Source organism: Lissotriton helveticus, chromosome 2_1, assembly GCF_964261635.1.
Source record: "Lissotriton helveticus chromosome 2_1, aLisHel1.1, whole genome shotgun sequence".
NCBI classification, from domain to species: domain Eukaryota; kingdom Metazoa; phylum Chordata; class Amphibia; order Caudata; family Salamandridae; genus Lissotriton; species Lissotriton helveticus.
Window position 1 is genome coordinate 707,587,827 of NC_136059.1, and position 27,518 is coordinate 707,615,344.

Sequence of the window (27,518 nt, forward strand, 5' to 3'; positions counted from 1 at the left end):
TGAATCTGCACTCTGAAGCTCCACTCTGCACTCTGAAGCTCCACTCTGAAGCTCCACTCTGCACTCTGAAGCTCCACTCTGAAGCTCCACTCTGAAGCTCCACTCTGAAGCTCCACTCTGAAGCTCCACTCTGAAGCTCCACTCTGAAGCTCCACTCTGAAGCTCCACTCTGAAGCTCCACTCTGAAGCTCCACTCTGAAGCTCCACTGAAGCTACACACCGCGCAGGGCAGCTCTGGATGCTGATGCGAGAGGCCAGCTGGGAGGCGCGCTGCTCGTCTTCCTGCTCGTGCTGACTCGGAGAGAAAACTTGTTTTCATTGGGAGAGCGGCCTTCAAAGACCCGGTCACTGCGCCTCTCCGAGTGTTTAGCTTGGGATAAAATGGGCGCAGTGTTGTGGTGATGACAGTAGAGCAAGGGAGGTGCCGGCAATGCCGGACCAGACTCGGGGGCGTTCCCGGCGTCGCGTGACGTCGGCAAAAGGCAAAGAATGTCAGGAACGCCCCCGTGTCTGGTCCGGCATTGACGGACAGGCCCCTCGTCCAATGGCAAGGCTCCGTTTACGGAGCCAGCCAATCAATGACGAGGGCCGACCCAAAGCACCCTACAGTTCTCAACAGGATTTCGCCTGCGCGAAAAGCTGCGCAGAGCGCAGCTTTCGCTAGGCAAAACCTAAAAAGTACCCCCATCCTGGAAGAAAACTCCCTGGGTGTCAGAGTCATTAATATTCCGTTTTACAAACCCAAACTTCCAGTTTGGGACTTTTTGTAATACAATAAGCTTGCTGAGCGGCCACAAGAAACATGGGGGACGCTCAGAAAAAATGTGTACCTTCCGAGGAGGCTCCATACCTTGAAGGTATAGGGATCTGCGCCAAGGCGGCAGAGAGCGCTAAATATGGTGGGCGGTAATCTGTTAGGGTGGCAGAGGTAATAAACCCGCCACCCTGGCAGATGACAGCACACCCGCCAAACTCTAAATGAGGGCTTAAGTTCCTCCAGGGAAGACATCGTTTTTATGAGCCTGTGCACGCTGTGCAAAAGCAGGGATTCATTAGGAATTCAACCCATTTAATTTTCAGGAACCAATTTTACAAGGCTTACTTACATTTAGAGAGTTTAGGCCCCACTGCCACCACCCCACACAAACCCCTCAAGGCATAGCCGCGGACAATACACTGGTGTATTGCACTGGTGGCCGGGCTGCGGAGGGGAAAGGGTGGCAGAAAGGCTCCTGAAGCCCAAGACACCACTAGATTAGCATCCAAATAAAATCAGATTTACCGCAATTGAAGCTCCCACACATGCAGAAGCAGTGGACCAAACGCTGCTGCCAGCCAGCTGCGATTCAAAGTGTGTAATTAGCCTGCATTTTTGGTGCCTGAATGGATATGACATTATTTTTGGGGAGAATGAGTCGGACTTGGAAACGATGGTTCAATGTCAGGATGTGGCCGCTTCCTAGATATTGACTCTCCTGAAAATCGTTCAATGATGACAACTATTTCACTTTTATAAAGCTAGCAAATCAAAAAGCTTTGCAGTTCCAATTCAAGCATGCCTTTCGCCACATGGAGGCAGCATTGCACTGTAAAAAGGACAGACCACAGCTAAAAACATTTGCAGCAAGTGACAGACGGCAGAAAGAGAACAGGGCACGCGATAAACTGGAGGACGAGGAGAATAAATCACAGATCAATCAATTCTTCAGGTACTTTAACTCATGAAGCAGACAAAGGAAGTACAAACCGGAAGGAATTTAACAGATGTACAATTACAAAAAACTGCCTTTTGGCCAATTGTGCTTTCGCTACTAAAGCCCTGAAGAAACTATCAATCGCGCTCTCAACACGCTCACAACATGCTCTGCTCATATGAGATTACGATTACATGTACAATTAGAGCATTGTTCACATCTGTAATTACATTAATAACACTGTGCATGGCCGGGGCGCGAGCTATAGTATCTTCAGGCCTCGAGTTACTACAGTTAACTGGCATTGCCATTGTTACGTAAGTAGACCGCTCACTTTGACTTTCAATATATATAATATATATATAAATATATAATCATGATTTCATTGTGATCCGAAGAAGTCCATATGTGGTCTGTGTCTCTCTCTATCGCCTCTAGGATTGGATCTTTTTGACTAGGGGGGAATCGTTTATTTTAACATTCAATCGTTATGCTATGTACACTGTGTGGTGCAGAAGGGTGTGCTCCAGTAGCCATTATGGGTCTGGAAGACGTATGGGAGACGGGCAGAGTATTCAGCCCTAGATAGGTGTGATAGTCATTTTTGAAGTGGTGAAACTGGTGAAGTGGTGCTGTATATACAGACATCGAGCGGCCATGGTGTGTGTGGCGGAATCCAATCCGGTTACATTATAGGTTATGTAAGTGCGGGTCTGTGTGATAGGCATGATGAGTGTTACCAGGAGGAAGTTCAGAGCATTGCCACATTTTCAACACACTGGCATGGTTTTGTAACCAGCAATATACAATGCAAGCAAAAGGTTATAATGCCATTTCATGCAACAATTCCTTACGTCAAATGAATACTTAAGGTACTCCATGTGTTTTCTTAGGTATGACAGGGGTAAACTGCAGTGTTACATTGTTTGAAAACTAATATAATGATTTTAAAGTGCAATCATTTGTTCATGTGTTCCTGTGATGCCTTATTAAGTGTGTTACCAGAGATCAGCGTGTTCAAAACTGTGTCATATTTGTGGTCTCAAATTCGTACACCGGCCTTATTATTGTAAAATAAATACATACGATGCATGCAGAAAGTAGTAGGAGAAACCAACATTGCGTTTCAGCCCAATAAATACATATGATACATATAATACGAGTATGGTAGACTCAGACAGGAGTTTGCAATTTCATACATAGGCTGGGATATATATGTATATATGCATCACACTCCACCTTCAACTCGCCGATTTGTCAGGAAAGTGAAGCACGGACCCAAATATAGCAGTTTCAAACGTATTTCGCTCTCTTGCAGAAACCTCAGCAGCCATGACGCGTTTCGACACTCACGGTGTCTTGATCACATGACACTCCAAGTAATATATATGATACGCCTTACTGTACCATAAATGTGACAAGCATAGACAGTAATACTGCAAAACTTCTGACATTAAATCATTGTATTGCTTGCGTCAGGTGTTGAGATTGTCCTTGCATTTGTATATAGCAGAATGTTGTAACACAGTGGAGTCGAGGGAATATTTTATGTATAACACTTCTTGTAAAATTATGCATTAAGTTGTATACATAAATGAGCACAGTGTCAGAACTCTGATGTTTGTGCAGATAACAGTGTTAGACTGTCGAGGGTGCCTCACTAGTTACTGGAATGTGCATAACATCAGATCATTGATACTAAGGGAATTGTGCAAGCAGTGCTTTAATAATGTGCTCCATAGCCTAGGTTGTGTAGTTTATAGTAAACATGGACTCATTTGTGGTGAGTTTCTTGATTCAGCTGAACAAGTTACTCTCAGTAATGCTCTACCTGGTGGACACTCTAAATGCAGACTCCTCACCTTTTCAATTTCTCCACGTGTCAGGCTGGTTCTGAATTTTTTTCAAAAAGGTTGCTCTTGTGCACTTATAGATGGTGCCAATGGCTCCACGTGGCCTTGTGCCATCTCAGGTACAAAGATGCCCTCCCTGCTCGCTGATATCCGTTTCACTTCGATTCACCAGTGAACTCAGAGGTGCCTGAACCATGACGGACTGCAGATAGACAGAGTGCGAAATATAACTTGGACCTTTTCAGAACCCTAAATGTCCATGCACATCAGGACAGTGAGCAAAAGTGGATATACATCAGGCAAATTGTGGGAGAGGGAGCGGTGGGGTTACCGGAGAGGGAATAGAAATGGGGCAAAGGGCGGCTACAGACCTTCACCGGCGGCTGCCGTGGGCGGAGTGCCGGCGGGGAGCGCGGGAGAGGCAGTCTGGCTTTGGGGGGTGTGAGCGTGAAGGTAGTACACTAGGGGGCCCCATATGTCCAGTGGACGAGACCTGGCTGGCATAAGGTCCCAGAATTCAGATGGAAGGGTCTGGCATTGCAGTGCATCCTCAAACCATAGGGCGAACTTAGGTGCAGGTTTGCGCCCCAGCACATGGACACCCTACGCCGCTCGAGGACAAGCAGCATAGCAATCAAGCAATGGGAGGCGTCTGGGCAATGTTTGACAAAGCCTAGGAGACAAAGCGGAGGGTCAGGCTTGACCGGTGAGGAAGTGATCTCTGAGATATCGGTTCAGACCTCACACCAATAGTCAGAGACCTTAGAGCATAACCAGACGAGATGATAGAAATCCGCCGCGGGAGCAGAACAGCGCTGGCATCTGTCGCTGGAGGTGAGTCCCAGATTGTGTAGCTGAATGGGATGCGGTAAAGCCTGTGCAAATATTTAAAATGAATTAGGCGCAGGCGATAGTTCGGGGATAGTTGCTTCGTCTGGTTGCAACAATAAAGCCAGTCAGCTTGGGAGATGTCAACACCAAGATCCTCGCCCCATGCCACACGTTCGCTATCAGTGGAGATGGAGGTGGCGGCCAGAGTGAGGGCATCGAGTTTGGTAACCAATTTCCAGGAAGGAGACGAATACAGAAAATCAAGAGTGATCATCGAGAGGAAAGGCAAGGGGAACAAAGGATGCAGAACCCTGCAGATAGCACGAAGTTGATAAAAGAATAAAGGGTCCATGGCTTAAAATTGTCAGCGGGGAGAATAGAATATGTTCCCCGGGTAGAGATTTGCCAATGTGGTCAACCACAAGCGAGTGACATGTTTAGCCATCTGGAGAGCTGAAGAGGAGGAAAAGCCGGATGGTGAACGATTGGCATCTTATTTGCTGAGAGCGCCGGAGTGCCAGACAGATGGCATAGACTATCCCAGGCCCAGCGCAAGGTCTCGACCTTGTCTATTTCTGTGCGTGGGGGTATTGCAGGGACGAACAGGGCGGTAGCGAGCGGCCACAGGGCAGCGAGGTACGCCTGAACCGCCACGTGCGGCTGGAAGGGAGTAGGATGAATCCAGAAGTGCAAAACAATGGCCTGAGCACACAATGCGTAAAGTTTAAAGTTAGGGGCACCCAGGCCACCGCACGACATCGGGAGGGTAAGAGTGTCATACGCAATCCTGGGTTGCCTACTGGCCCAGATTAAAGAGATAATTAGCAAGCGGATCCTACGAAAAAAGTGGGCAGTGAGGGGAACAGGGATGTTCAAAAAAAGATATAAAAAATTAGGGAGGACCACCATCTTGGCAATAGCTATGCTTCCGGCCAGGGACAAGTGTAGCCGGCTCCATTGGGAAATCTTGGATTAGAGCCAGTCTACCGCACGACCAACGTTATCCATCCAAAGTTCATTCACGTCCCTGCTGAGCCAGATACCCAAATAGCGAGTAGGGCCTGATGCCCACACGAAAGGGAAGTCCGGAGTGAAGGGCATAGTGGCGTCGGTGAGAGGAAAGAGGACTGACTTAAACAGTTCACCTGGATACCAGAGTAGCCTCCGAACCGTATGATCTCGCGTACCAGAGGACTGAGATTTTCCTGGGGATGGCGGACATACAGCGTAATATCGTCTGCGTACATGGAGACTAAGAGGGCACGGGCTGCAAAGCCAATGCCCCTCTGGGTGTCGTGCTGTCGGAGTCTGGCCGCCAGTGGCTCAATAGCAAAGAGCATGGGTGAAAGCGGGCACCCCTGGCGGGTATACCGCGGCCGATGGGGATGGGATCAGATATTAGTCCGTTAATTCGAAGACAGGCAGTGGGTAAAGTGTATAGCAGTGAGATTTTGCGTAAAAAAAGTGGGCTGAAGCCATGACATGGAAGGAGAGAGAACAAGAAGGGACACTCAAGGGTAACAAAGGCCTTAGTGACATCAAGAAGGGCGGCTACTGCGGGGAGAGCGGGATTGATTTGATGGAGGACAGAAAAGATGGTCCGAAGATTGTGTGAAGTAGCGCGGCCGGGAATGAAGCCGGATTGATCGGGGCGAGCAATGAGTGGCATGAGAAGGAGACGCTAAGCGATAAGCTTGGCAAAAATGTTATTGTCCGTATTAATAAGGGTCGGTGGGCGGTAGGAATTGCGGTATTCGGGGGGCTTGTCCAGTTGAGAAGAAGAGTTAGCATAGCTTCGCGGAGTGACGGTGGGAGTTGACCGTTCGAGAGAATCGTTATACATGGCAGCCAGCTGCGGTACCAAAAGTTGGGCGAATGTCTTATAGAAAGACAGGCAAGCCGTCCAGGCATACCATGGATGGCGGCAAGTGAGAGAAGGTCTCATTGAATTCTTGGTGATAGTTTGAGCCATAAGAGTTCGAGTGTATCAAAGTACTGGGTGAGGGCCTCAAAGTACTGGGTGAGGGCCTCAAAGTACTGGGTGAGGGCCTCAAAGTACTGGGTGAGGGCCTCAAAGTACTGGGTGAGGGCCTCAAAGTACTGGGTGAGGGCCTCAAAGTACTGGGTGAGGGCCTCAAAGTACTGGGTGAGGGCCTCAAAGTACTGGGTGAGGGCCTCAAAGTACTGGGTGAGGGCCTCAAAGTACTGGGTGAGGGCCTCAAAGTACTGGGTGAGGGCCTCAAAGTACTGGGTGAGGGCCTCAAAGTACTGGGTGAGGGCCTCAAAGTACTGGGTGAGGGCCTCAAAGTACTGGGTGAGGGCCTCAAAGTACTGGGTGAGGGCCTCAAAGTACTGGGTGAGGGCCTCAAAGTACTGGGTGAGGGCCTCAAAGTACTGGGTGAGGGCCTCGCGCGAGGGGGTGGAACCCGCAGTGTATAATTTCGAATAGTACTCCGTAAAACGTGCCTTGATTTTATCAGGAGAGGTATTCAGACTGGGGCCACCATCTTGAAGCGCTGTGATATAGGAAGCGGCTCAGGACGGGAGAAGTAGTTTGGCCGGGGTTTGCCGGGCCGATCGCCCTCACCAAAACGGCGTATCCGGTCCTCTCTACCAAGGAATGAGATCTCTCTGTTGGCCTACTCGGCGAATTCAGTGTGTTTCTCGCGAAGGCGAGCAAGTGTTTCCGAGAGCGTGTCATATCTTATAATGAATGCACTTAGGAGCCTCACCAGCTTTTTCAATACAAAATTAGGCTAATTCCCAAAGCCGGGTTTTCAATATGGAGGATTTCGCCATCACAATTTTTGCAGTGAATGTATTGTATGCAATTACCTGCATATCTTTTATACACCCCCACCAAACATACTATGCACATTTTCATATTTTAACAACCCCCCCTCTACAAACGCACATCTGGAGCTTAGCTCCTACCCATTTCGTCTTTTTAATCAACAAATAAGCTAAGGTTTCCACACAGTTCTACACCACACATTCCCAATCCACACCATATAATTCAATACAATTACACAACACACCACATACATTCAATCCACAACACACAATTACACATCATGCTGCAAAATTCAACAGCCCACCACATAATTAAACTCCACTAAATACCACTCCACAACACAAAATACCATTCCACATAATTCCACTCCATAACACACAATCCCACTCCGAATAACTCCAATACACTCAATACCACTTAATTACTAGCCACATAAATCCACATCACACCATGCCACATAATTCCACTGCACAAATTCACTGCACAACACTTAATTCCATGCCACACAATTCCACAAATACTAATCCAACCCACATAATTCTACTACACACCACATACATATACTCCATAACACATAGGTAAAAAACATTGCAATTTACAATGCAGAACGCTCTAACAAACAAATGCGAGACCGATTGCATTCCAAATGCTTGTTAATCTTACAGTTATTCCCAACAAACGTTACACCATAGGTAACTGACTGTGTACTACACACATACACCTCTAAACCAAAAACAAGAGACAATTTATATTTCTCTGTTACAAAGAAATTAAAGCATGTTCTAGCTTTACACAAACAATTCATACCTTTACCCCTTATCCTGGAGTGCAGTGTTGTTGCCTATAATTATAGTGTATTAGGTTGGTTTCCACTAATATAAACAATGAACAAGTTACTGACCTTCGGTAATGCTTTTTCTGGTGGATACAGTATCTCCCTGTTGATTCCTCACCTTATGAATATCCCCCTGCGCCAGCATTCCGGAACTTTTTTGAAGCTCTATGCGCCGAAGAGGTCGTCATGGTTCCGCACACGACTCCGCATGATGTCACCAGAGCCAGAAGAAGACCACGCGGCGTGATGACGTCAGTTCTACCCATTTTTTCCGTGCCACTGAGGCAAAACGGGTGGACCAACCATATAAACAATGCATACATACTACACAGAATTCACACAAATAAACTCAGTGTATAATGAAAAAAGAAAGCTTGCACTTTCAACAAGACAACAATAAATAAATAGAGGTAACAAAGTCCTGAGAAGACATAATACATCAAAAAAACTAATACCTCATCTTTTATGGTATAAAAGGGTGGACAACGGCGAGGCGGGTGGGTCTGTGAGGAATCCACAGGCAGATACTGTATCCACCAGAAAAAGCGTTACCGAAGGAAAGTAACTTGTTCTTCTGATGGATACATCTGCCTGTGGATTCCTCACCTTATGAATAGAATCCCACAGCAGTACCTCTCCTGGAGGAGGGTGTCCAATCTTCTATACCAAAAAGTCCTGTAAAACAGAACGCGCAAAATGGTCGTCCCTCCCCACCTCGGAATCCAAGCAGTAATGCTTCGCGAAAGTGTGGAAGGAGGCCCAAGTTGCGGCTTTACAAATGTCCAACACAGGAACACCTCTGGACAAGGCCGAAGTAGATGATTTAGCCCTCGTGAAATGAGCCCTAATGCCTACAGGAGGCTCCTTACCAGCCAGGGAATAGCATACCCTAATGCACAAGATGATTCATCTTGATAAAGTGCGCTTGTGCACTGCCTTGCCCTTCACTCGACCAACATATCTAAAAAAGAGCTGATCATCCGGGCGAAAGTCCTTTGTCCTGTCCAAATAGAAGCTAACTGCCCTCTTTGGATCGGAACGATGGAGTCTCTCCTCCTCTTTGGATGGGTGAGGGGGAGAATAGAAAGTAAGAAGGGTAATGGACTGACCTTGGTGGAAGGGAGTCACCACCTTAGGCAGCAAAGCAGCCCTGGTCCTGAGTACCATCCTTTCAGCATGTATGGTCAGAAAAGGCGACTTTAAACTCAAAGCCTGGAGTTCACCGAAGTGATCGCTACTAGGAAGACCGTTTTGAAAGTTAAAAGCCTTAAAGGACAACTATGCATAGGTTCGAATGTGGAAACCATTAAAAAAGTTAACACCAGATTCAAATCCCACTGGGGCATAATAAAAGGAGTGGGAGGAAACATGTTTGTTGGCCCCTTAATGAACCTTAAGACTATAGGAGACCTAAATAAAGAAGGCTGACCAGGCAAACCCAAAAATGCCGACAATGCCGACAAATATACTTTCACAGTGGCCACAGCACAATCGTGCTGAGCCAAATGAAGAGAAAAACAAAGAACATCAGAAAGATGGGATTTTAAGGGATCAATAGATTTCTCTCTGCACCACTTAACACATTTAGACCACCTGTATGAATAGACAGACTTGGTGGAGTGTCGCCTGGCAGATAATAGAACGTCCACCACGTCAGGCGGGAGAGAAAAAGAATTCAGGTTGCCCCGTTCAATCTCCAGGCATGAAGGTGCAGGCTCTGGAGGTGGGGGTGTAGAACCTGCCCCTCCGACTGCGAGAGGAGGTCTACCCTGAGAGGGAGACAGAGTGAAGGATGCGACTAGAGGTGAAGAAGGTCTGTGTACCACACCCTTCTTGGCCAATCCGGGACGATCAATATAACTTGGGCCTGGTCTTGGCGAACCTTCCTGAGAACCAGAGGAATCAAGGGTATGGGAGGAAACACATAAAGGAGTTTGAGCTCCAACTCAACTGAAACGCGTACCCCAACGCTCCCTGCACCGGAAACTGCAGAATGATGGGCAGTGCGCGTTCGAGAGTGGCAAACAGGTCCACCCGAGTAGTTCCCCACGTCCGAAAGATGTGATGAACTACCGCCGGATGAAGCCTCCACTTGTGGTCGGCGGAGAACTGTAGACTGAGACTGTCTGCACGCACGTTCAGCACCCCAGCCAGATGACTTGCCATCAAGCAAATCCGATGGTCCTGAGCCCAGGACCAGAGTCGCAAAGTCTCTCTGCAGAGACGGTACGACCCTACTCCTCCCTGCTTGTTGACATACCACATTGCTGTAGTGTTGTCCGTCAGGACCTGAACTGACAGACTGTGAAGGGAAGAGAGAAAGGCCTTGAGTGCCAAACGTATCGCCCGCAATTCCAGAAGGTTGATGTGAAACAACCTTTCCTCTGGAGGCCAAAGACCCTTGATCTCCAGATCCCACAAATGCGCACCCCACCCTAGGGTAGAGGCATCCGTTATCACTGTGGCCACCGATGGAGGAAGATGAAAGGGCTTTCCTTGAGACAGATTGCCCTCCACGCTCCACCAAGACAGATCTGCTGCAGCTTCTCTGGAGATCCTCACAGACTCAGTGAGATCTCAGCTGTGCTGATACCACTGCCTGCGGCGACACCACTGGAGTGCCCTCATGTGCCAGCGTGCATGGTTGACCAGCAGGATGCAGGAAGTGAACAGACCGAGCAGGCGAAGGACCTTCAGAACTGGAACAACCGCTCTGTTGTAAAACAAAGGAAACATTTCCTGTATGTCGAGAATCCTTTGCGGAGGAGGGAATGCTCAACACAGTTGTATCCAGTACTACCCCTATGAACAGGTTGCACTTTGAGGGCACTAGGTGAGACTTGGGTACATTTATCGAAAAACCCAGTTTGTACAACAGCTGGGCTGTAACCTGCAAATGATGACTCACCATCTCTAGAGACTCTGCCTTCAACAGCCAGTCGCCCAGGTAGGGGAAAACTGGAATCCCTGACCTCCTGAGATGGGCAGCCACCACTGACATCACCTTGGTAAAGACTCGAGGTGCAGTAGTAAGACCCAACAGAAGGACCGCAAACTGGTAGTGTTACGATCCAACCTTGAAACGGAGATATTTCCTGTGCGACTTCAGGATTGGGATGTGAAAGTACGCATCCTGCAAGTCGATGGACACCATCCAGTCCTCTTGTTGCAGCGCCTGAAGAACCTGCGCTAGAGTAAGCATCTTGAACCTCTACTGTTTGAGAAACCAATTCAAGATTCTTAGATCCAGGACGGGACGTAACCTGCTATCCTTCTTGGGGATTAGGAAATACCAGGAGTAGCACCCCTGACCCCTTTCCTGCTCCGGAGCCACCTCTATCGTACCTTTTTGCAACAGGGTAAGAACCTCCTTCTGAAGGAGAAGCAAATGATCCTCCGTGCAAAACCCCTGACAAGGAGGGTAAGGAGGAGGGAATTCCCTTAAGGGAAGGGGTACCCATTTTCTACAAGATCTAGAACCCAAAGTGATTCATTTCCAATCTTGTAAAAAAATGGGCAAGCAGGCTTCCCACAGGACCCACATGATCCAGGATGGCGGATCTAGGGCTGCTTTGCTGCGTTACCAGGAGGGGTAGGGGAGGTAGAAGAGGAGGAGGAAGAGGGATGTCGTCTAGCTCCACAAAGGGGACCTCTGCAGGTTTTATACAAAGGGTTTTGCTGCTGTTGTTGTTGTTGCTGAGGCTGACGGGAATGAAAGGAAGATTTCCCCAAACCACGGTATCTTCTGAAACCAAACCCTCTTGACAGACTGCAAATCCAGGGATTTTGCCGTGGCTTTACTGTCCTTACATTTCTGCAACACAGAGTCAGCTTTTCCCCCAAAGAGCTTAGAACCGTCAAAGGGAAGATCCAAGAGAGCAGCTTGCACATCCGGTGAAAAACCAGAATTTCTTAACCATGCATGCCTCCTGTAGCAACAGATGAACCCATCACCCTTGCCACTGAATCAGCAGTGTCCAGACCCGACTGGATTACTGGGCGAGCAGCCACCTGAGAGTCCGCCAAGACCTCACTCAAACTGCTCCGATCCTCTTCCAATAACTTTGGGAGAATCTGCTTGGCAGAGTCCATAAGGGCGTGAATATATCTACCCAAAAGACAAGTGGCGTTGGTGGATTTCAAAGACATACTGGCTGACGAAAAAAACTTTCTTTGCAGATTGCTCTAGCTTTTTTGAGTCTCTATCAGCAGGTGCTTGAGGAAAAGAGCCTACCGACTGCTTTGAGCATGACGCCTGAACCACCAAACTTTGGGGTGAAAAGTAAGAAATTCAGGGTCCCCCTGGTGCTGGTCTATATCTTCTAGAGACAGATCTAGAAACTGCAGGAGCAGAAAGAGGATTACTCCAAACTTCTAATATCAGCTCCGTCAGCGCATCATTGAAGGGTAAAAGGGGTTCCACCACAGATGAAGGAGAATGAAGCACCTCCGTTAGAAGATTAGGCTTATATTCAGCCTTAGGATTCTGCAGGTCCAACAGTTCAGCTGCCTTCTTAATGACAACATGATAAGGAGCTACATCCTTAGGAGGAGAAGCCTTCTGCGATGCAAAATCCCCTTCTGGAGACACATCCAAACCACTTGCCTCACACAAGTCTTCATACAAGTCCTCAGACTCATACATTTCGCCTTCCTCTATGTCACTAGCCTGATATTGCTCCTCTTGAATCAGCCTTTGTGCTTCCCTTCTAGAACGCATCCTCGGAAGTGGAGTCGGTGGCGCCATCCGCGGCGTCGACGGCTCCTGCATCGAAGGAGGCTCCGTGACAGCAACCAGCGTCGAACGAACCCAGGAAGAAGGGACGCCAGATTCAGCCAGGGACTGCTCATATGGCGTCGACACCCTCGGCACCGGAAACTGCCATGACGGCGCCATCGGCATATATGGCATAAAGGGGCTGGAAAATAATGCTGAGGCACACCCAAATTAAATGCCAAAGGGCCCATGCGACCCATAGGTGCTCCAGAGGGGCATGTGGCTCTGGTAAAAATACCATACATCGCATTCATGAAATGCGACGGATCCGAACCCGGTCCCGGGAACGAAGGATACTGCGCCGGTTTGACTTCCTTACGAGGAGTCTCCGAAGTCGGATCCACTGGAGTCACAGCTGGAGCCTCAGGTGCAGCAGGAGACTCTACCTATACTGGATTCGAAGCCCCATCCGAAGCTGGAGAATCAACCGGCGCCGGAGACTGCGCCGGAGTACCCACATAAGGAGGCTGGACTGGAGACTCAGAAGGCGAAGGAGAAACAAATTCCTTGACACGATGTCGAGGAGCCGGAGAAGGTGACTTCGAAGCTCGAGACTTCGACGAACGACGTCGAGACTCATGCCTCTTCTTCTTCTTGTGCCTTCTCTTGGATCAATGCGAAGTCGACGACCTTGACTTCAATCTTTTACAACCTCTTTTCTCCTTTCACACCTTGGCCATGTAGAGCTTAGCCTCCCTTTCCTTCAGCGCCTTAGGGTTCATCTTCCTGCAAGATGAACAACCTTCGACATCCTGATTACTCGAAAGGCACCAAAGGCAGTCATCATGCAAGTCAGTGATCGACATGTGACCTCCGCATTCCTTACAGGGCTTGAAACCCGACTTCCTAGGAACAGACTTAGTCGAAAACAGAAAAAATCAAAGTCTCGAAACAAAGTAGCAGGAGGAAGATAGGAGAGTCCCAGAAAATCCGTTAGCTTTGTAGCGCGAAAAAAAAGGAACTGATGTCATCACGCCGACGTGGTCTTCTTATGGCTCTGATGACGTCATGCGGAGTCGCATGCGGAGCCATGACGCTGTGACGACCTGGTCAGCGCAGAGAGCTACGTAAAATTTCTGGAATGCTGGTGCCGGGGGATATTCATAAGGTGAGGAATCCACAGGCAGGTGTATCCATCAGTAAATGCCTTTTACGTACCACAAAAATACACCATTATATCAAATAGTTTTGAAAAAGCCTTTGGCCTCCAAGACAAACATGCCAAAACAAGTACTAGCTATTTTGAAGCATCAACAACCGTACAAGCAGCACTGAATCAGATGTTTAAGAAAAAGAACAAGAAAAAACACATTTTTGAAAGACATGGTCCTCACATACTTCTAACTATTTTTTTATTCCTTACTCAATGCTGTAACTACTTACAGCTGATATTAATATGGTGAACCATACATACTGCTGTAAGATCTATATGTATATAATACTTGGAGGACTTGAAGACATTATACACTTTATTCAACACAATTCTGTATTGTGGAGACACAACCTAGACATATATGAATACCCATAACATCTTAATAATTGCAATCACTGCTAATGTAATTGCTGGCCACATATTACAGTCTATTAGTTTACTCGATCAGTGGGCAGAAGGAGAACTTCTCGGGGTGTACTTACTGGTGGGATAGTTGAACAGCTCCCAACGCTGCCACCAAACGACATGCCGCTTTCAGTCCGTCTTCTATGTTCACTCACGTGATCCCTGCTGCCTTCGTCTCTGGAATATACAAGAACACGTCTCACAATGCTTGCTTCCTCAGCAGAACTCATTGGAGGTACATCTATAGTGTACGCACAAATTCCCACAATCAGTCATGAGTACGGACCTATAAAGGTGATGTAGCACAGCTAAACTGGGTTATGTCAGAACTAGTAAGGTATGATGAAGAGGTAGGGAGAGCATCCGGTTGTTGTATTGTAAGTCTCCCTCCAGAAGTTTCTACCCCACTCCTCTAGGCAACTGTACTCTCTGCTCGCACCAACCTGTATTGTGACATATCAGCTGGCATTCTAGACTGCCAGCTGATTGAGTGTCAGTTGGAGAAGATCTGCTGGGGAGACGACACGCTGTGTGCCACTGCGCTGTCCTCCCATTTCTGGAGTGCTGTTTCCCTTAGAAGATTAAACTTTCTAAACTAAAAACGTATGCGAGTTATTCTTCCAACGAAGCAGCGCGTATTGAGGCATTCCACCCCTGGCATTACCTCCACTGTCCTTCAAGCAGCTTTCTCCAGAGGTGCCAGTGTACTTGTGTTCTATCGCCAGCTGAGCGGTTGTTCCCGATTGACCTTTTAAGCTCATTCATGAGGTAACTTTTCCCTTTGGCATAGTGCTCCCTCAGCGACGTCTTTGTGACGCATGTTGCGTTCCATTCCGGCACTTTCCTGAAGAGATGACTTACTTCAGCTAAGTGCGCACAGAGCTCATAATTGCCACGCAAGGTGCGTTGCAAGTTAGCTTTGCACTGGCGGCAGCTACCTCTTCAGTTGCTTGTGGAACGTCCAGTACAGCTAACGCTATCTAGTGGTGATGTCAGTGAAATACACACGCATCTAACTGCAAGCGTAACTTCGTCGGTCTGCCATCTTTAATTACTTTTTTTTCCTTCTCCCAACGCATCGTATTTACAGATTATTGTGCATGTACAGCGTCTCTTCACGACACTGTTTGGCTGCTCAGTATATCTCCCCCAATCCTCATTATAAACATTATTATCTCTCTGCATCCTGCCACCTACCAATCCTGGGAGAAAAGGTGGATTCTTGCCAAGGCTGATTCTAAGGTATTTTTGTTCTTGAATTTGCTTCACATTTTTTTGGCAGGGTGGAGAGACACATTTACGCATTGTATTTGGTGGGGGCTACCATTTCATGGATATTTGTGAATTCACACCCATGTACTATTATTTGTGATATCCAGTAGCTGGCTAAAATTTTACCGTTCAACCACATCCCCACTATGGCTTCTGGTAATGTGTATAATGTATCACCACCACAAGCATTTTTTACCAGCAGCAGGAAAACCTGTATTAAAATGAGTTATGGCGTGAATATTTCACTAATTACCTTTCTACATTCGACGTTGAGGAGGAAGACTTAACCTCTGAGAAGAAAACAAACATTTTACTGCACTGCTTGGGAGCTGGTGGGATCAAAGTATATAATCGCATAAATAAAAAAGTCAGTTCAAGTGATCAGGGGGAAGTACATGTAAATGCATTGGATGATTTAGACAATTATTACAAACCCACAGTTTGCATTGCTGTGGATAGATACAAATTCTACCAATGGAAACAAGGTACGGAAAAGTCTATAGAGGATTATGTTGCAGTTCTTAAGAACTTGGCTCTTACATGTTGTTTTAGGGAACTACACGATGAACTGATAAGAGATCAGATTGTTATGCGCTCAGCCAATCCTGCCATCCAGGACTCGCTAATGGCCAAAGGTGAAAAACCCCTCCAAGAAGTGATCGGCATTGTGAAAATGGCTGAGTTAACTGGCAGATGTGCCAAAGCGGTACTGTCGGAAACAAAAGTAAAGCATGACAAACCATCAATTGTTGCAAAAATAAGTGGAGTGAAACCTCGCCCTCAGTCGTAGTTCAACTATAAGAATAAAAATGTGTTTTAGACTGATCACCAAAACAGGTTTAAACGTTCCTCACAAAGGAAGGGCTACAGATGCGAAAGCACTAAACATATGGCCAATGACAAAAGGTGACCTGGACTCTCACAAAAGTGTACTAAGTGTGGCATAGAAGGTAATTTCATGAAGGTTTGCCAGAAAAAACCTAACAATAGAGTCAAGTTAATTGCGCAGAGTGAGGAGTATGATTCTGAGTCTTCAAATAACTCTGACATTAATATGTGTGCACGTAATGTGGATGATGCACAAGTACTTAACATAGATACTGGAGACAAGAAAAAAAGAAACCCATGTGCAATATGACTATTGATGTTGTTAACATTGTAATTGTAGCCGATTCAGGATCGCCATATACTATTGTTAACGAAGAGGTGTGGGATGAAAAATGTTTCACTTAAAACATTCACAGGCGAACCAATTGAAATTTTGGGTTACAGAAAATTGAAATTTGTTTTTTTAAGTCCAAAAGATTCCCCAAGGTTTTTGGCGGAAGCATTGGGAAGCTAAAAGGGTTTAAACCTAGAATACAATTCAAAGCAAATGCAAAGCTCTGCATACACAAGGTGAGACATATTCCCTCCGCATTAAAAGAAGGTAGATTACAACTAGAATTTTTACAAAAAGCAGGGGTCCTAGAACCCACTGAACTCTGAGCGGGTTGTGCCACTGATCATAGCAAGGAAGGCCAATGGAAAATTGAGACTATGCATCGACTTACGCGACCTCAATCAGAGCATCCAGGTGGACCAGCATCCTATACCAAAGATCAAAAAACATGCGGTGGTTCTCAACCATTGACCTAACGGCGGTCTATCATCAGGTATCTCGACACCCAGACAGCAGAAACGTAACAACCTTTATATCACCTTTCGGTTGTTATAGATTTAAGAGAGTTCCCTTTGGTTTAGCGTCCTCAGCAGCAATGTTCCAAAAACTTATTACGTGGTATTCAAGGGCTTTGAGAACCTGCTCATCTTTCAGGATGGCATTTTGGTTATGGGTAGAAGCAAAGATGAGCACGACTGAAATTTGTGTAAGGTATTGTGCAAATTACAGGAAAAAGTTTGACAGCTGAATAAACAAATGTAAATTTGCAACAAAAAAAACAAGTGACATTGTTAGGCCATGAAATCACACAAGAGGGTATCAAACCAAAGAAAGAATTGTTGGGGGCCATAAGAGATGCTCCAGTGCCTAACAATAAAGAAGAAGTGCGAGCATTCTTGGGGTTTATGGAATTCTATTCCAAGTTTGTGACGAATCTTCCCACCAAAACGTATGTTATCAGACAGCAGTTAAAACTTAAGAACACATTTGAATGGCCCACAGAGTGCCACAAATGTTTTGTCTCTCTCAAAGACAATATTTATAATGCCCCGGCCTTACAAGGTTTCGATCCCAATTTACCTAATATTGTCATTACTGTTGCTAATGGAAGGAGCATAGGTGCTCTGCTCACCCAGAAGAACATGTTAGGTGGTGAGGACACCATCGCTTTTGCCTCGCACTCTTTAACTCCTACTGAGGAGAAATATACCGTAATGGACTGCGAGGCTCTTGGGTGTGTCTGAGGTCTGGAGCACTTCCGCTAATTTGTTTGGGGTAAGAAAGTCTTATTGCGGAGTGATCATAAATCCCTCACTAAGGCATTAACCACTAAGGGGCTGTATGCTGCCTCACCTAGACTGGCTCACATGTCGATGAGCCTGTTGGATTTCAATTATGATGTGCAATATGTACCTGGTACTAAGAGTGTTATTCCTGACTTTCTTAGTCGGTTGCCCCTCCCCATGAGTGAAAGTGTAGAAGACATGGGAGAGGAGTTTTGCGTTGCTAATTTTAATGAAGCAATACCCTGGTATTTGAAAGGATGAAGGCACAAGATGAGGAGGTTGTGTTGCAAGATTTAGGCAATACTTGGTGGATGGCCTGTGAAGAAAGATATACGTAAGGAACTTAAAACATTTTGTGAACTGAGACTTGAGTTGTCATTAGAAGGAGGCCTAGTTATAAGAGAAGGAAAAATGGTACCCCCAGAAGCCTTAAGGAGTAGAATCTTAGAGAGTTGCCATGAGGGGTACTTAGGAATCAATAAAACCAAATGCAGAGTCAAGCTTTGGTATCGGTGGCCCGGATGTGATATTGCGATTGAAAGGAAGGTGAGGTATTGTGCGCAATGTGAGAACTCTGACAAGTCCCAGGTTACTTTCAGGCACATGTTACACCCCTTGTCTAGCCTGAGTAGGTCAAAAACTATAAAAGAACAGGATGAACAGGTGTACATTGATGTAGTTGTGGATCATTTCTCTAAATGGCCTGAAGTGGACATACTCCACAGGACTGATTGAGGCAGTATTATCAAATTCCTCTACACAATTTTCACGAGGGAGGGTTTACCCAAGTACATCCTCAGTGATAATGGACCACAGTTTGTTTCAGAAAAAAAGTACCTTGAAAGGAATGGTATAGTGCGCAAAACCTCGTTTACACTCCTGCTGGCAACAGAGCAATAGAACGGTTCAACAGTGTCATCAAGGGAATAGTGCTGTTAACCAACAATAACGGTTTGGCTTGGAAAGACGAATTGTTTAAATGGTGTGGGCTTATAGAGTAGCTCCAAGTGAGAGCACAGCCTCCAGCCCTTTTGTTTTAATGAGAGGAAGAACTCCTATGTCTAAAGACAATATTGGCTGGCTTGAAACAGGCAAAAGAGGTTTTTGGCCTCCTGAAACAATGAAGGAGAATTTGTTACGCTCACAGAAAGTTAGCAAAGAACATCACGACTAGAAACACAAATGCAGACCAGTGACCCTTATAGTGGGCGATGTTGTTAGAGTCAAGTGTAGTGGGTTCATTGAGAAAGGACAGAGTTGTTACACCCAGCCTCTGGAGGTAAAGAAAGTATTTTGCAATTCTGCTTTACTAAGTGACGGTAAGGTCTGGATTTCTCTGCACTCTCTATGGGTAAGAGAAAGAATGTTGAAGTTTTGAACCAAAGTGATGTATACTTACACCCAGATCAAAAGGAGAATTCTGTACGTGATAAACAGAGTATGGAGAGGATGTAGGACTATGGTTCTGGGGATGACCAACTCCAATATGTTGATGTTGCACCAGTCTATGGGCAAGAGGTAAATCAAGAAGTGAGTACTGCTAGCAATCCTACTGATCTAAGGGTGGTACAAGGTCAAGCTTTCACGAGTCAACCTGATATATGTGACACATCTTTGGATCATCAGGCCAGTGAGGAAATCAGTATGACCAGGTCTGGGTGTGTAATAGCTAATCCTAGCTGGTTTAGGGATTTGTACTGTTATTAGCCTTTGCTTTATTCTGAATGCTATTAACCTATGCATTATTCACCTTAGCAAGATTATAAACTTCATGAACATTGGTGTCATGCATTTTCCTTGTCTTCTCTGTTTCTATCCCCCCACTTTCTTCCTGTTCTTGCTTTTCTTACTCCCTCCCTTTCCCCCTTTCCTTTTTCCCTCAGGAAGGAGATGTGTTGTATTGTAAGCCTACTTCCAGAAGTTTCTACTCCACTCCTCTAGTCAGCTGTACCCTCCTCGTGCACCAACCTGTATGTGTATTGTGTCGTAACAGCTGGCATTCTAGAATGCCAGCTGATTGAGTGTCAGTGGGAGAAGATCTGTTGGGGAGTCGACATGTGTGCCACTGCGGTGGCCTCCCGTTTCTTCTGTGCTGTTTCCCGTAGAAAATTAAACTTTCTAACTAAAACCTACGTGTGAGTAATTCTTCATAAGACCGGCCACTGAGAAAATAATCGAGAAGACCAACAACTGTATTAATGAGCCTCAAATGCTCACTAAACACATCAAAGCAGACATGATTCAGTAAGGGAAAGAGATACAGAAAGGCACACAACTATGTCTGCAATTGCTTTTCTACAATTATCAAAATGTATTTCTGAAGATACCATGATGATGCACAGTTCTGGACCCTGGTGGATTTTGGTTTGAAAGCTTTAGCCCTTTTACTGATGTGACCTGCACCCATTACAACTTGTGATATAAATTAGAAATGCAATACTGGCTCCATATGTGTTGCCAAGCTTAGCACTTTTATGGCATCAGAGCCACATCCAGATAAGACCTCTAGCACAGACAGAGCATACAGCGGGCTCTTGCACCCAACATGCACTTGGCTGAAAAAATATACAGATCAACTATTTTGAGGAGAATTTACGGTGAAAGACATCTTTGCTCATCACAGTCTCCCAATAAATAATAAAAATGAATACAATTGCAAATGTCTGCATCACAACCTTGTAGAGCTGTGGGGGATAGAATTGCTACTTTCAAAATATATCACTTGCACTACATCCAAGGAACTCCTTAACGGTCATTCTAATACTTGTCTACATATAAAGTAATATCGGACAGAAGATGGCTGGCTAAGTGAGAACAATTAATCTGTGCTGTCCAATTTCTAATTATGGTGATAATATGCTACATCTGAAAAAAAATGACCTTGTCCCATGCAAAGATCAGAAGAGAACTGGACACCAGCGTACTCTCTTGAAGATAAAAGGCAATGTCCACAGGTGAAAGTTTGAAGAATGTTTATAAGGAAGGCCAGGAGACAAGATTGCAGGTGTTTTGCTCTTTTTCCCCCTTCAGAGGAAGTTTGAAATGTGTCGATTAAATGCTTCTAACCTTGGTTTCTTCCCAGTAGGCCCACACTAGTGTTTTCTTTTTTATACAAGCTAGATACTATTGGGGCAAAACTATTGATAACATTATGGCTATAATTGTTATTCTACTAGTTTAAGATTATTTCAAAATGAAACAAGCATTTACAATGCAATAGGTCTCGCAGCATTAAAGTTTGAGTTACTGGCATTGTAAATGACAATGCTTTGCATTAATTTTTTTCTTTAATTTGCAATTGGTATATAAACATGGTTTGTGAATGGTTAGCTGATGTGGTGGTGTCCCCGAGTGATGAGTGGTGGTGTCCCCGAGTGATGTGGTGGTGTCCCAGAGTGATGTGGTGGTGTCCCAGAGTGATGAGTGGTGGTGTCCCAGAGTGATGAGTGGTGGTGTCCCCGAGTGATGAGTGGTGGTGTCCCCGAGTGATGAGTGGTGGTGTCCCCGAGTGATGAGTGGTGGTGTCCCCGAGTGATGAGTGGTGGTGTCCCCGAGTGATGAGTGGTGGTGTCCCAGAGTGATGAGTGGTGGTGGTACCCCTGAGCGGTGTCCCAGAGTGATGAGTGGTGGTGTCCCAGAGTGATGAGTGGTGGTGTCCCAGAGTGATGAGTGGTGGTGTCCCAGAGTGATGAGTGGTGGTGTCCCAGAGTGATGAGTGGTGGTGTCCCAGAGTGATGAGTGGTGGTGTCCCAGAGTGATGAGTGGTGGTGTCCCAGAGTGATGAGTGGTGGTGTCCCCGAGTGATGAGTGGTGGTGTCCCCGAGTGATGAGTGGTGGTGTCCCCGAGTGATGAGTGGTGGTGTCCCCGAGTGATGAGTGGTGGTGTCCCCGAGTGATGAGTGGTGGTGTCCCCGAGTGATGAGTGGTGGTGTCCCCGAGTGATGTGGTGGTGTCCCCGAGTGATGTGGTGGTGTCCCCGAGTGATGTGGTGGTGTCCCCGAGTGATGTGGTGGTGTCTCCGAGTGACGTGGTGGTACCCCTGAGCGGTGTCCCCGAGTGATGTGGTGGTGTCCCCGAGTGATGTGGTGGTGTCCCAGAGTGATGAGTGGTGGTGTCCCAGAGTGATGAGTGGTGGTGTCCCAGAGTGATGAGTGGTGGTGTCCCAGAGTGATGAGTGGTGGTGTCCCAGAGTGATGAGTGGTGGTGTCCCAGAGTGATGAGTGGTGGTGTCCCAGAGTGATGTGGTGGTGTCCCAGAGTGATGTGGTGGTGTCCCAGAGTGATGTGGTGGTGTCCCAGAGTGATGTGGTGGTGTCCCAGAGTGATGTGGTGGTGTCCCAGAGTGATGTGGTGGTGTCCCAGAGTGATGTGGTGGTGTCTCCGAGTGATGTGGTGGTACCCCTGAGCGGTGTCCCAGAGTGATGTGGTGGTGTCCCCGAGTGATGTGGTGGTGTCCCCGAGTGATGTGGTGGTGTCTCCGAGTGACGTGGTGGTACCCCTGAGCGGTGTCCCCGAGTGATGTGGTGGTGTCCCAGAGTGATGTGGTGGTGTCCCAGAGTGATGAGTGGTGGTGTCCCAGAGTGATGAGTGGTGGTGTCCCAGAGTGATGAGTGGTGGTGTCCCAGAGTGATAAGTGGTGGTGTCCCAGAGTGATAAGTGGTGGTGTCCCAGAGTGATGAGTGGTGGTGTCCCAGAGTGATGAGTGGTGGTGTCCCAGAGTGATGAGTGGTGGTGTCCCAGAGTGATGTGGTGGTGTCCCAGAGTGATGTGGTGGTGTCCCAGAGTGACGTGGTGGTACCCCCGAGCGGTGTCCCAGAGTGATGAGTGGTGGTGTCCCCGAATGATGTGGTGGTGTCCCCGAGTGATGTGGTGGTGTCTCCGAGTGACTTGGTGGTACCCCTGAGCGGTGTCCCCGAGTGATGTGTTGGTGTCCCAGAGTGATGAGTGGTGGTGTCCCAGAGTGATGAGTGGTGGTGTCCCAGAGTGATGAGTGGTGGTGTCCCAGAGTGATGAGTGGTGGTGTCCCAGAGTGATGAGTGGTGGTGTCCCAGAGTGATGGTGTCCCTGAGCGGTGTCCCAGAGTGATGAGTGGTGGTGTCCCAGAGTGATGAGTGGTGGTGTCCCAGAGTGATGAGTGGTGGTGTCCCAGAGTGATGAGTGGTGGTGTCCCAGAGTGATGAGTGGTGGTGTCCCAGAGTGATGAGTGGTGGTGTCCCAGAGTGATGAGTGGTGGTGTCCCAGAGTGATGAGTGGTGGTGTCCCAGAGTGATGAGTGGTGGTGTCCCAGAGTGATGTGGTGGTGTCCCCGAGTGATGTGGTGGTGTCCCAGAGTGATGTGGTGGTGTCCCAGAGTGATGTGGTGGTGTCCCAGAGTGATGTGGTGGTGTCTCCGAGTGACGTGGTGGTACCCCTGAGCGGTGTCCCAGAGTGATGTGGTGGTGTCCCCGAGTGATGTGGTGGTGTCCCCAAGTGATGAGTGGTGGTGTCCCAGAGTGATGAGTGGTGGTGTCCCAGAGTGATGAGTGGTGGTGTCCCAGAGTGATATGTGGTGGTGTCCCAGAGTGATGTGGTGGTGTCCCAGAGTGATGTGGTGGTGTCCCAGAGTGATGTGGTGGTGTCTCCGAGTGACGTGGTGGTACCCCTGAGCGGTGTCCCAGAGTGATATGGTGGTGTCCCCGAGTGATATGGTGGTGTCCCCGAGTGATGTGGTGGTGTCCCCGAGTGATGTGGTGGTGTCCCCGAGTGACGTGGTGGTACCCCTGAGCGGTGTCCCCGAGTGATGTGGTGGTGTCCCAGAGTGATGTGGTGGTGTCCCAGAGTGATGTGGTGGTGTCCCAGAGTGATGTGGTGGTGTCCCAGAGTGATGTGGTGGTGTCCCAGAGTGATGTGGTGGTGTCCCAGAGTGATGAGTGGTGGTGTCCCAGAGTGATGAGTGGTGGTGTCCCAGAGTGATGAGTGGTGGTGTCCCAGAGTGATGAGTGGTGGTGTCCCAGAGTGATGAGTGGTGGTGTCCCTGAGTGGTGGTGTCCCAGAGTGATGAGTGGTGGTGTCCCAGAGTGATGAGTGGTGGTGTCCCAGAGTGATGAGTGGTGGTGTCCCAGAGTGATGAGTGGTGGTGTCCCAGAGTGATGTGGTGGTGTCCCAGAGTGATGTGGTGGTGTCCCAGAGTGACGTGGTGGTACCCCCGAGCGGTGTCCCAGAGTGATGAGTGGTGGTGTCCCCGAATGATGTGGTGGTGTCTCCGAGTGACTTGGTGGTACCCCTGAGCGGTGTCCCCGAGTGATGTGTTGGTGTCCCAGAGTGATGAGTGGTGGTGTCCCAGAGTGATGAGTGGTGGTGTCCCAGAGTGATGAGTGGTGGTGTCCCAGAGTGATGAGTGGTGGTGTCCCAGAGTGATGAGTGGTGGTGTCCCAGAGTGATGAGTGGTGGTGTCCCAGAGTGATGAGTGGTGGTGTCCCTGAGCGGTGTCCCCGAGTGATGAGTGGTGGTGTCCCAGAGTGATGAGTGGTGGTGTCCCAGAGTGATGAGTGGTGGTGTCCCCGAGTGAGGAGTGGTGGTGTCCCCGAGTGAGGAGTGGTGGTGTCCCAGAGTGATGAGTGGTGGTGTCCCAGAGTGATGAGTGGTGGTGTCCCAGAGTGATGAGTGGTGGTGTCCCAGAGTGATGTGGTGGTGTCCCCGAGTGATGTGGTGGTGTCCCAGAGTGATGAGTGGTGGTGTCCCCGAGTGATGTGGTGGTGTCCCCGAGTGATGTGGTGGTGTCTCCGAGTGATGTGGTGGTGTCTCCGAGTGACGTGGTGGTACCCCTGAGCGGTGTCCCCGAGTGATGTGGTGGTGTCTCCGAGTGACGTGGTGGTACCCCCGAGCGGTGTCCCCGAGTGATGTGGTGGTGTCCCAGAGTGATGAGTGGTGGTGTCCCCGAGTGATGTGGTGGTGTCCCAGAGTGATGTGGTGGTGTCACCGAGTGACGTGGTGGTACCCCTGAGCGGTGTCCCCGAGTGATGAGTGGTGGTGTCCCAGAGTGATGAGTGGTGGTGTCCCCGAGTGATGAGTGGTGGTGTCCCCGAGTGATGAGTGGTGGTGTCCCCGAGTGATGAGTGGTGGTGTCCCAGAGTGATGAGTGGTGGTGTCCCCGAGTGATGAGTGGTGGTGTCCCAGAGTGAGGAGTGGTGGTGTCCCAGAGTGAGGAGTGGTGGTGTCCCAGAGTGATGTGGTGGTGTCCCCGAGTGATGTGGTGGTGTCCCAGAGTGAGGAGTGGTGGTGTCCCAGAGTGAGGAGTTGTGGTGTCCCCGAGTGATGAGTGGTGGTGTCCCCGAGTGATGAGTGGTGGTGTCCCAGAGTGATGAGTGGTGGTGTCCCAGAGTGAGGAGTGGTGGTGTCCCCGAGTGATGTGGTGGTGTCCCCGAGTGATGTGGTGGTGTCCCAGAGTGAGGAGTGGTGGTGTCCCAGAGTGAGGAGTTGTGGTGTCCCCGAGTGATGAGTGGTGGTGTCCCCGAGTGATGAGTGGTGGTGTCCCAGAGTGATGAGTGGTGGTGTCCCAGAGTGATGAGTGGTGGTGTCCCAGAGTGATGAGTGGTGGTGTCCCAGAGTGATGAGTGGTGGTGTCCCCGAGTGATGAGTGGTGGTGTCCCCGAGTGATGAGTGGTGGTGTCCCCGAGTGATGTGGTGGTGTCCCCGAGTGATGTGGTGGTGTCCCCGAGTGATGTGGTGGTGTCCCCGAGTGATGTGGTGGTGTCCCCGAGTGATGTGGTGGTGTCCCCGAGTGATGTGGTGGTGTCCCCGAGTGATGTGGTGGTGTCCCAGAGTGATGAGTGGTGGTGTCCCAGAGTGATGAGTGGTGGTGTCCCAGAGTGATGAGTGGTGGTGTCCCAGAGTGATGAGTGGTGGTGTCCCAGAGTGATGAGTGGTGGTGTCCCAGAGTGATGAGTGGTGGTGTCCCAGAGTGACGTGGTGGTACCCCTGAGCGGTGTCCCCGAGTGATGAGTGGTGGTGTCCCAGAGTGATGAGTGGTGGTGTCCCAGAGTGATGAGTGGTGGTGTCCCAGAGTGATGAGTGGTGGTACCCCTGAGCGGTGTCCCCGAGTGATGAGTGGTGGTGTCCCAGAGTGATGAGTGGTGGTGTCCCAGAGTGATGAGTGGTGGTGTCCCAGAGTGATGAGTGGTGGTGTCCCAGAGTGATGTGGTGGTGTCCCAGAGTGATGTGGTGGTGTCCCAGAGTGATGTGGTGGTGTCCCCGAGTGATGTGGTGGTGTCTCCGAGTGACGTGGTGGTACCCCTGAGCGGTGTCCCCGAGTGATGTGGTGGTGTCCCCGAGTGATGTGGTGGTGTCCCAGAGTGATGTGGTGGTACCCCTGAGCGGTGTCCCCGAGTGATGAGTGGTGGTGTCCCAGAGTGATGAGTGGTGGTGTCCCAGAGTGATGAGTGGTGGTGTCCCAGAGTGACGTGGTGGTACCCCTGAGCGGTGTCCCCGAGTGATGAGTGGTGGTGTCCCAGAGTGATGAGTGGTGGTGTCCCAGAGTGATGAGTGGTGGTGTCCCAGAGTGATGAGTGGTGGTGTCCCAGAGTGATGTGGTGGTGTCCCAGAGTGATGAGTGGTGGTGTCCCAGAGTGATGAGTGGTGGTGTCCCAGAGTGATGAGTGGTGGTGTCCCAGAGTGATGAGTGGTGGTGTCCCAGAGTGATGAGTGGTGGTGTCCCAGAGTGATGAGTGGTGGTGTCCCAGAGTGATGAGTGGTGGTGTCCCAGAGTGATGTGGTGGTGTCCCAGAGTGATGTGGTGGTGTCCCCGAGTGATGTGGTGGTGTCTCCGAGTGACGTGGTGGTACCCCTGAGCGGTGTCCCCGAGTGATGTGGTGGTGTCCCCGAGTGATGTGGTGGTGTCCCCGAGTGATGTGGTGGTACCCCTGAGCGGTGTCCCCGAGTGATGTGGTGGTGTCCCAGAGTGATGTGGTGGTGTCCCAGAGTGATGTGGTGGTGTCCGAGTGGTGTCCCAGAGTGATGTGGTGGTGTCCCTGAGTGATGAGTGGTGGTGTCCCTGAGTGATGAGTGGTGGTGTCCCAGAGTGATGAGTGGTGGTGTCCCAGAGTGATGAGTGGTGGTGTCCCAGAGTGATGAGTGGTGGTGTCCCAGAGTGATGAGTGGTGGTGTCCCAGAGTGATGAGTGGTGGTGTCCCAGAGTGATGAGTGGTGGTGTCCCAGAGTGATGAGTGGTGGTGTCCCAGAGTGATGAGTGGTGGTGTCCCAGAGTGATGAGTGGTGGTGTCCCAGAGTGATGAGTGGTGGTGTCCCAGAGTGATGAGTGGTGGTGTCCCAGAGTGATGAGTGGTGGTGTCCCAGAGTGATGAGTGGTGGTGTCCCAGAGTGATGAGTGGTGGTGTCCCAGAGTGATGAGTGGTGGTGTCCCAGAATGATGAGTGGTGGTGTCCCAGAATGATGAGTGGTGGTGTCCCCGAGTGATGAGTGG

General features: G+C 48.8%; 1 protein-coding gene across 1 annotated transcript in view; it reads right to left on the reverse strand.

The window, feature by feature from the left end:
- Positions 1–27,518, reverse strand: part of RIOK2 (RIO kinase 2) — a 149,342-nt gene that overhangs the window by 11,829 nt on the left and 109,995 nt on the right. The window contains exon 9 of the mRNA XM_078675435.1: positions 14,420–14,519. Within this exon, the coding sequence (XP_078531561.1) occupies positions 14,420–14,519 (100 nt within the window). The remainder of the gene's footprint in view (positions 1–14,419; positions 14,520–27,518) is intronic.